This window comes from Opisthorchis viverrini (assembly GCF_000715545.1).
Source record: "Opisthorchis viverrini unplaced genomic scaffold opera_v5_245, whole genome shotgun sequence".
NCBI lineage: Eukaryota > Metazoa > Platyhelminthes > Trematoda > Opisthorchiida > Opisthorchiidae > Opisthorchis > Opisthorchis viverrini.
The window spans coordinates 387,369-397,201 of record NW_008751904.1 but is presented as its reverse complement, the minus strand read 5'-3'; the positions used below and the strand labels follow the sequence as shown (position 1 = coordinate 397,201).

At 44.4% G+C, this 9,833-nt stretch overlaps 1 protein-coding gene across 1 annotated transcript; it reads right to left on the bottom strand.

Annotated features, from left to right (window-relative positions):
- Window positions 1-6,599: 6,599 nt before the first annotated feature.
- On the bottom strand, window positions 6,600-7,394 carry T265_08969 (hypothetical protein; the record flags this gene model as incomplete). Its single annotated transcript, XM_009174916.1, has 1 exon — window positions 6,600-7,394. The coding sequence occupies one exon, from the start codon at window positions 7,392-7,394 to the stop codon at window positions 6,600-6,602; it is 795 nt and encodes a 264-aa protein (XP_009173180.1).
- Window positions 7,395-9,833: the final 2,439 nt, after the last annotated feature.

Genomic DNA, 9,833 nt, shown 5'->3' with positions numbered 1-9,833 from the left:
TGAATGCATTGTGAGCCGATCTTCTGTCTACTGCAGTTCACTGTCCCTGTTTGTGCTGAAAGTTTCATCCGCTCAGTGAATCCATTTGTCGGAATCCATTCATGCCGATGAGATGCTTTCTGCTTTATACATGGCGAATTACGCGGAAATTTAATGGATCGCATATGTCATTGGTGCTCCTTTGGACCGTCGGAACTATTTTCGGCTGAACTCAACGTAAGTCGTTGACTAAAGGCTGTGCACTTCGCACGTGTAATTTTTCCCAGTGGTTCTATATAGTACTCACTGACCATTCAGTAGTTAAACAGAAGAAAAATTTCAAACTGCCAGCCAAGCAGTCCCCTATGCTCATTCAGAAATAGCTTGACTCAAGATCCACGCGTATGGGCTGCGAGTCTCTGGTATTGAACTTTCTTCTCCTCAATCCCCGGGGATCCATAACACACTCATGAGTACATTCTACAAAAGCCTGGAGTACAAACCCGACCGAAGCAAGCCGCAATAGAAAACAGAACACGGTGTAACACACGAAACTCATGAACTCACCCTGGCTTTACCAAAAAAGGGAAAACAAGGGATCTATTAGCTACGACTTAAGTAGATGAGAAACAGCAGACACACTGGTGCTTAACCTGTGGGGCCGAATGCTACTCGCCTTGGGATAGTTTTTAAATGGCAGCACTATCATGCATATTCGCGGAGCTCTCTACAGTGGTTCGGCGCATAGACGGAATATACTACTCACAAATTTGCTGGAGACTCTACGACCGGTTTTGCCATTCTTGGGGCTTACCAGGTGGGCACAACGGTCGCCGTACTCATGTTCTACTTAAACTCAGATTGCACTAGACTCGAACAATAGACCAGAGACTCGTCGGAAAATCAGGTGAAACTTTTTTTCACGATGTTTTTGTTCAACTGGATGTGATACACCAAGCCACCTCATGGTTCACTTTGTTTGAGTTTCCAGACCTAAAACACTATTCATGAGGTTGTTCACAATTCTTCGACAGTCCACGTCCGGTTTCGCTTCCTCGACCCGGCTTATCGGATAGGCGCAGTCCCCGAGTTTATGTCACCCTCATGTTCTACCTGATTCAGCTGGGTTTCAGATTGATCTCCCGTCAAAACCAAATCAATATACAGGTAGATTATAATATTTTAGTTCAACGTATACAGTCCTCCATCCAATCGGTTTTCCTCCGAAGAAATATCTAACCGATTTTTGAAACAAAATATTAGGAGGACCAGCTTCGAACGTAACGGGACTACATAACTGCCAATGGAATAACCGTTTTTCGTTGAAACAGATTTCATTGGTTGTTCTTCACTCGCCCTTGACAGATGAGGTGTATTCTTAGTATCACTTTTGACCGCTTGTAGGCGCCATTGATCGATAGAGCAACTGTCTCGCACGTTTTCTTGTTGGGCCAAGCGCACTAGGCGATCAAGCGGCTATCCAGACTGGGGTTCACGGTAATGGCATTAAGGAACTGTGGTTCACAACAAGTTGGCGACGGGGATGATGTTCGAACCCCAATGGATGAGCAAACAAGCAAAACAAAAGATCGCCAGCCTCAGAAATCACCACTTCTATCCAGCTAGCTTACATCAGGGAATGAGCCATATATCACTACTAGCTCTTTAAAATCTGAGCGCCAAAAAACTCATTGGGTGATAGAAAACACTGAAATAACAGTCATACGAACAGCCATCGCTGACTTCACTCTACCTTTGCCAGGTAATCGTTACAAGGAAGAAAAACGGTTCAGTGGGTCGAAGTCGTTGCATGTCAATAAGAACCTCCTAACAGGTGACTGAGTTTAGAACAGTCTAATCCCCTGAACTGACTTACCCTGCTAAGTTGAAAGGATAAAACCGAAACAACCAGAGATAATGCAGGGTAGAGTTTTCCACAGAAATTGTGGTTGTCCATGCTTTGATATCATCAGCGAGATCCTAGTTGAGCGGAACTCCAAATGCGCCTCTCCACCAAATAACGTCGGTCTCTCTGGAGAAGAAAACGTATGGCGTGTCTCTGACCCTCGGGATAGAAACCGGTACATCTCAGTTCTAAAAGCCGCTCACAAAAAAGAACAATCAAACACTTTTCTCCGGGTATCAAAAGGGGAATTTTGGCCGCTTCATACATCACCTAATTGAGCCAATCGCCCACCCCGTCCTCTCTAACCAAAGCCTACAAACCATTGATCGCCAGCTCAATAAGGTATTCCCTTTCCCTTCAACAGACTTACTATGCTATGGTTTGATACTAGTGGGGTGCGTACACAACCACATTGCAGTGTGTTCGCAGAGGGGATGGTTTGAGAGAGCAACGACTGTCCGTTTAGTCCCACGGGTCACTCAAACAACAAGTAACATAATTCACGCCCATTTGACAACCCTTATCACTTTGCAACATCTGATCATGAATTTATATGGATTTTGCGGTAAATCTACAAGAGTCTGTGTCACAACATTGGCGGGTAAGTCATTGTTGATTGGATTCAGGGACACTTACTCCCAAAACAGGACAATAAATGCAAAACTAATCGTTACTAAGCCGTAGATCGTACGTCATGATTGAAAATCCGGTGGCTTGACATCCCAATCGCTGCTACAGCTTCACTTTCCGAATATTTCATGACCGCCTCGCACGCAAGTACACGCATACCTAGTCGTCGCTCAACTCAAAATCAGTAGCATAGCAAGGCATTGCTATCAAATCTCTGCTAGGTCTTATCGCAAGATACAAATTTAGGGGAATCTACTCCTCACAGTTTATGTGACCCATCCTTCATTGACCTTGTCATCACAACCAAAGAAATTATTCTCGAAGAAGTGCTCCGGTTCCCGCCTCTGGGCGTTAGAGATCACTCAGGTTCAAAGTTTTCAAGTGTTGGCTATTTCCCTCTCCCAAAAAGCAATTCATTTCTCACTCCGAACGACTTATTGCCTACAACTTCTCCCACACCTTACTTATAACTTACTGTTACTTGGGTACTTAACTCAAACAAGCATCGTTGTTTTGATGTCCTCCATAATCCCTCAAGTCCTGCGAACTTTCTCGAATGTTTCCTAATCAGATAGAACGAAGGTGGGTAAGCCTTACTCCTAGACAGTGGGATTCGTACAGGTTCCGAGAAAATAAAAGTATTGCTCCAATTGGTGGGGAAAGAATGAAATTTGAGCGAGTAAAAAACGATCTTCGAAGCTCTATCAAACCGTAGAAATTCGTTTTACCAAAGTCACTAAATCTAACAGGCTCACAGCAACTCCTCAGGTATCTCACACTCCTAACCTTTGTTACCCGATGTTTGTTCCTCGATTCACAAGAAGCAATGTGTTAAGCAATCTGTGTTATCTTAAAAAGACGCCACTGATGGAGAGACTTCTTGATGCGTTCCCGGAACATTTATGGAACTATGAAGCTATGCTGTCTGCCCGGATGTGTCGCCTACTGGGCCCTGCTATGCCACGATTTTCTGCTCTATCCAGTTGCTCTACTTTCCGAGTTTCTAGTAGTATAGTTCGCAATTTTTGATGATGAACATCCCATCTTGTAAGAGACTATGTCAGTCGGACTAATCAACAAGAGTTCCGCAACATTCTGTATTACAAGGCGAATCGTTCGATGGCCTTCGATCGGCAAGCAGAACCAACACACATTTGATCCGCTGATAATAGGAACAGTTTCCTTACTCGATTAGCATGAGACAAACACTAGGCAGCAAGCTTGAAAACGTCCGTTTTCCTTTAAGTACTTTGCAAATGCATATGATGAGGTAAGAAGTATCGCCTTTGTCCCCAGACATCGCGCACGCCACATGCTGGGGAACAGAACTTTACAAGAGCTTGCCTCACACCTAGTAGATCGCACACCTAATGCTCGAGGTCAGTGATACTGTTCTGTTTTCAAACCTGGATGGAGTCTGCATGATTCGCACTGTGTATGGTTTCAGACAATGGACGATATGGCGGCTATCATAAGTCCGGGCGTTCATACTGTCAGCACCTACCCGGGGTGCCTGAATAATTGTCCAGAGGTGTACGCTCCTCGGAAAGATTGCGGTAGGCTAGCATCAAGTCCCTTAGCCATCCACTTTCATTGTTTTTCCCACAATAACGCCTTCATTTAAATCATGGTTGCTCGGCAGCGAAGCATCAGCGTTTTAACACTAGTGTCGTGCTGTTCATGGTGGTAATGATGATGAGACCACTCTGAAGCATGCTTGGCTTTCTGTGGCATATGAATCAGGGTGATAGCATTGTGTCCACCGAACGCAGCTGACCGTGTAAACCAGTTGTTTAATTGTGGCTACTAATAAATAGCAGTAGGCAACATTATTATTAGAATTCGCTAGCACTCAGAACCCATAGGTAGCAGGGCGAAGGGCATGGGTTCCGAGAAAACTCAAACTCAAATTCAAACATAGCTGAAAATTACTTTTTCTGAAGTACTTACATTCAGAGACACGCTTCTGAATGCGGTAAGGAATATACTGCCCGTTAAAAAACTATAGGAACAGCCATGTTGCTACCGCAAATCCATGGCGAGAGGACGGAGATGAACAAAATTTTATCATCAGGTAAAACACCTTGTAAGGAAACAAACCAGATGTTTGCTTTGATGGGCTGAACTTTAATCAGCAAAAGGCAAAACTTGGACAGAAAAAGTATAAAACTACCCAAGGGTGTCGAATCCTCTAGACCATGACATTTTTTTACTGTTTCGCCTCAACATCTGAGATAATCAATTCCCATTTTCTCTACTGTGTGCTGATGTCATTTGTTTGCACGTTTTCACCAATGTTTCGGGCCGCCACCAGGTGAGGACTTTGGGTCACGGGTGTTTTCAGCTTTGTAAGCCTTATGTGTTGATGCCCTCAGCAGAGTCTCAGTCGGGTAAGAACTGGGACAGGAGACCAATAGGAGTAACATCGCAAGACAGAGTGGAGGTTAGCGCATGAGTGATTGTCACATAGAAATCATCATCATCAACATGATCAGGTGTAAGAACGACAAACTTGCCATACAGTTTTTTAGCTGTCAAAGTTTCATTCACCGATGATTCGGGGAGGTGGGGTAGGTAGCTGCGCATTAGAGGAGGGAGTTGATAAATTAGTGCGTGAATACAGCACTGTAGGTGGACTGTTAATTGGGGGGTTGGGAAGGGAGCAACGCATTAAAGGCAATAGCATGGATGCATGAGCGCCATTGAGGGCGCGACTGGGCCATGTCTGACAATGTCTCTAACAATTGATATGGCCTGTCTCGGGGTCCCCATCCAGAAAGACGGCAATGACCAGAGCAGCTGAGTTTGCATGTAATGGCTTTTATATTTCACTGCCAAGTCATTGCTTGACCTTTCCTGGCTCATTGATATGACTTGATATGACGGTTTATTACCAGTGTACTCAGAAAACACCAAAAGCTGTGGGGGTTTCAATTTTTGGACAGAATATGGAGTTAGAGAGTGCCCTTATCATCAGTTTTGAGCAGGAAGGTCGCCTTACTGATTGGTGCAACTAGGCGGTAACCCTGTTCAATTCTGCTGGTCTGAAGTGCCTCCTCAGCTCGTAGAATGAACCACCTAGCAATTGTGATTGGTCAATCAGACACGGATGCTTTTATCCAGAGAAGGGGTAGGTGACCGCGTGTCATGTTCTCATTACTAGGTAGAAGGATGTGAGAATTCAAAAGTACATAGTGGCTCTTCTCTCCAGTCAAATCGTCAATTGGGGTAGCTTGTTGCCCTAGCCAACCTGTAATCTCGAGCTCTCTTCATAATGGGACACCGTGGATGGCACCTGCATGGTTTCAAAGTGTGTAATGGTTGGATCTGCACAGTACAGTGTCCACAGCACCGCACTGAAGGGCCGGAATATCGAGAAAACAACACAGTAACCGCTCCCGCTGTCTGTGGTGGCGGACCACGGGAAGGAATGACTTGAATCCTTCGGCCAGAGTCTTCGGTGACAAGCTTCCTGCTTCTAAATCTGAACGACCGAGCCACCGGTATCATACTTTCTGTAGAAGAGAAGCGCAGTAAATTAAACTAATCTGGTGTTTAAATAAATCCGAAGTGAGGTACGCCTCTCGTAAATTTGTCCGCTAGTAAAAAGTTCTCCTCACGTTTTTCTCGCTAAATCAAACACGAGTGTGTTAGTTGTGTCTCGCGGTAAAGAACAGCAATTTGTCATTTGTTACTTGCTCACTTCCTCATTTCAGGTCATTGTCTTGGGACATCCTTGAGCCGAATTTGAGTCGAGTATTTCGCGTATGAACTAAACAGACGATTCCGGCGCAGGGTGAAATTTTAAGAACAGGTGATTCTGTGTGGTTCAAAGGTTGTGAGTTCTGTGGCAATAAGTAAAAGCCAATTGATGAATTGTGTTTATTGCATCAGAAGAGGGGAAACTCTCAACAAAAACAAGGTCAGGTTATAACATCTGAGTATCCTAACACGGAGGAAGATAGGGGGAAGAGAAAATCTTTTGTCTAAATCGATACGAAGTTTTGTTGATTGTGAGCCGAACAGGACCGCAGCCAATATTATGACCCGATGAAATAGTTCTTCAAGCATTCTTTGTGTTGTCCTACAGGCTTTGTTCCCGTCGTCTAGGCTCTTCCAACATTTTTTGCGTTGTTTGACTTGTTTGTGAGGCAAGGCTTTCTGTGTCCGAGGTTGAACTCATATCACTTGTGAGCTGCGCTGTCGTGCGTGCATTCATGTAGGCGGCCAAGTCCGCCAGGAACTCCAGCCGGACCTTCACCACGTTATCTTTCAGCCTATAATTCTTCCCGATTGGAAGCGACAAAGTTTGTCCTGAGGTCAAACGAGACTGAACAGATGAACCTACGGACTGATCATCGGCAATGCTAATTGTTCCGGATGATAACATGGAGAACGCATGCTCAGCGCGTTTCTTTTTGTGATAGGTACTCATTGTTACGAGACTTTTTTGTCTAACCGATTCGGTCACTTTGAAACAACACAATTCATCTCCACTGTCATCTTCATCATCCGTTGTGTACAGTCGACCGTCAAGACGTTTCTGCCAAAGTCGCCCAAAACCGTACAGACAACAACAGAAAAAACAAATCGATCGACGTACTGCGCGCAATGCAAATTTGTCGAAAGCAATGATCAAGATACACGAACCTATCAGAAGCAATACGGAAATCAGGTAAAGGATCAGTAGAATTACAGCTTGCTGATCTACGTCAGTAAGTGGAAGGTGCATATCTGCTGGTAGTCGTGACTTCATCTCGATACGTTGTTTTCTTCTAGCCTCTGTGGTACTCGAATATCGTGCAGCCTGAACAGCGGATAGAGCGCTGGCGACAAATGAAAATTGTTTGACGAGTGATTGCAGCCACATTTTCCCCATTTGAATACGAATAATGAATGCTTGGAACAGACTGAGCGCCCGACCTCTGTCGATTAGTCCTCTCTCCACTTGTCACGCGTGTGCAAGTCAGGTGACCTAGTGGCATGCGCTTTTAATCAATACCAATGGGTTTGAAGTTTGCAGCTAATTACAGTCAACCTATGTAGGTTACAAACGGTAAAAAAAAATCGAGTTCATCTGTGAGTATACGATGAAACACGTTTTGGGGGGCGCGCCACAAATTCGAAAGGACTATAAGGGTTGGAATCTATGCTAGTTGGTAGTGTGTGCGCAGCTACCTAACCCCCCAATCATCGGTGAACGAAACTGTGGCAGCTACAACCAGTGTACGACCAGTACGCGGTTATTACAGCTGATAATGATGATGATGATGATGGGTTCTTGTTGTTGTTGTTGATGATGATGATGATGATGATGATGATGATGATGGTGATGATGATGATCAGTTATACCATGTTAAATTTCTCCAGGAGAATCAGAGAAGTTCTAACCGAAACACTAAACGGTAAATATCCAATGAAACACTGCATTTGTAGACTAACTTTCCATGCGCTCTTGCGTGCAAGTCACTATTTTCTATGTCCGTAATACCAGCCTGAATAGAAATCGATGAGCAATCGACTGAATGGCATACTCACAATGTAGCTATAAAATCCGCGATACCCCACAACTAATTTCGCTCGCTTTTCTCATGTATATCAAATAGACCAAATTTCTGAGTTTTATTCAACTTGACATTCTGCTGCACCCAAATCGGATGCGAATTGCTCACTGCAAACATAAATCCGAGGCAAAATTCGAGCGAAACACTCGGCCGAAGAATATCACAAACGAAATAGTCAACTGGAATTTAGCCACGTTTGCCGTTAAACGAAATTAGTTTGCGAGGTCAGAAATATTTTCGAATTTTGTTGTACAAAGGTTATGACGATATTGGTCACAAGGTCTGAAGTGTGAACAGTGTTCACAGTTGAACCCAAAGTGAACGTACTGCACTAACTAGTCTCGCCTGTACACTAATTTGGTTCTAAGGGAAGACTCAGCTGAATATGACTGGATATTCGGTTTATGATCGTGCTGTATGTATGATGTTCGAGGTATCGCAGCGCATTGTCTAGATTTACCACGCCACTGTTGCTGAAAACTCTTCACCTGCACACGATCCGTTTCGCCCTTCCTGAGGATCATCAGGTAGACTCAATCCCCAAGATTAGGTCATTCTTATGTCCTACTTGAACCCAACTTGTAAAAACTCGACAAATACATTTGTTCACACGCCAAATCGGTTTTCATGACGGACTCAACTGAATCCAGTTGAATCTGTTTTTTACGATTTTTTCATTCACCGGTCAAAAGATCGGACAAGAAGCACGAAGGAGTTGAAACAGTGGTCTCTGAACTCCGATTAGACTGGGATATTGCCGACTTCTCACCGTCGTTGTATACTACTCACCAGAAAAACTAGTATATAGGTTTACTAGGTGTTGCGAAACTGACGCACGTGAAACAGATCAGTGAGAACACAGTCATCCGTTCTGGTGACTTGTCTAATCATAAGCAAATATGACTCATGTATTGATTGGCCGATCGATTGGCGACAAGGCTCGAGGCGTGCATGAAGTGAGCTGTGTTTAGGTGCAAGCTCGGAAAATAATGATAATAAAATAATAACAACATCTTCGTTTATTTCGGATTCCTTCGGACATGAATCAAGCTACTTCAGTTATCAGAGGTGGTCTCAACTACGGAATGTCTTGGCGCCCATCAACTCTCTACTGGAAATTAGTAGCTAAAGAGGTCATCCCGTAGTATCAAAACACCGAAGATCTTGCCTCAACCTCGTGATTTATGTCGGCTACCTTGAACATCATTTTGGCTTAAATACCAGAAGCATCTTCTTTGCCGGCCACTCAGTTTGGCGTGTTGAAATGTGACTGAATCATTTCCAGTGGGGAAACACTGCGCTCTGCACTGGGGCAATTGAAGGACCGCCTCCAGGCAAACATAACCAGGGACTGTTCTAAAAAATTAAGTGTGACGACAGCACTAATGGTCTACATGGGAGCTAGGGAACTTCACATCAGAATCAGAGAGCATAATAGGAAAATAAACAGGCCGCCGAGAAACGCAGATGGATATCAAGCGTTGCTGAAAGACTCGGAGATTGCGGAGCATGTACTGGCACGGGACACAAAATAGATTTAGCCAATGTTGAGGTTTCGAGGTGAGGACTACAGTTCACGCCACAGAGACTGATAGCCGAGGCGGCAGAAATCACCAGAATAGAAGGCGTGGGACTGTCGAACGTGTGGAGAATGGTCTTGGATCAGTCGAGCTGACGAGTGTTGGTGTGCGAGTATCAGAGGGAGGAATGCTCATCATCTGAATTGCACTTAACCTCACTCAATTTCCCTCCCT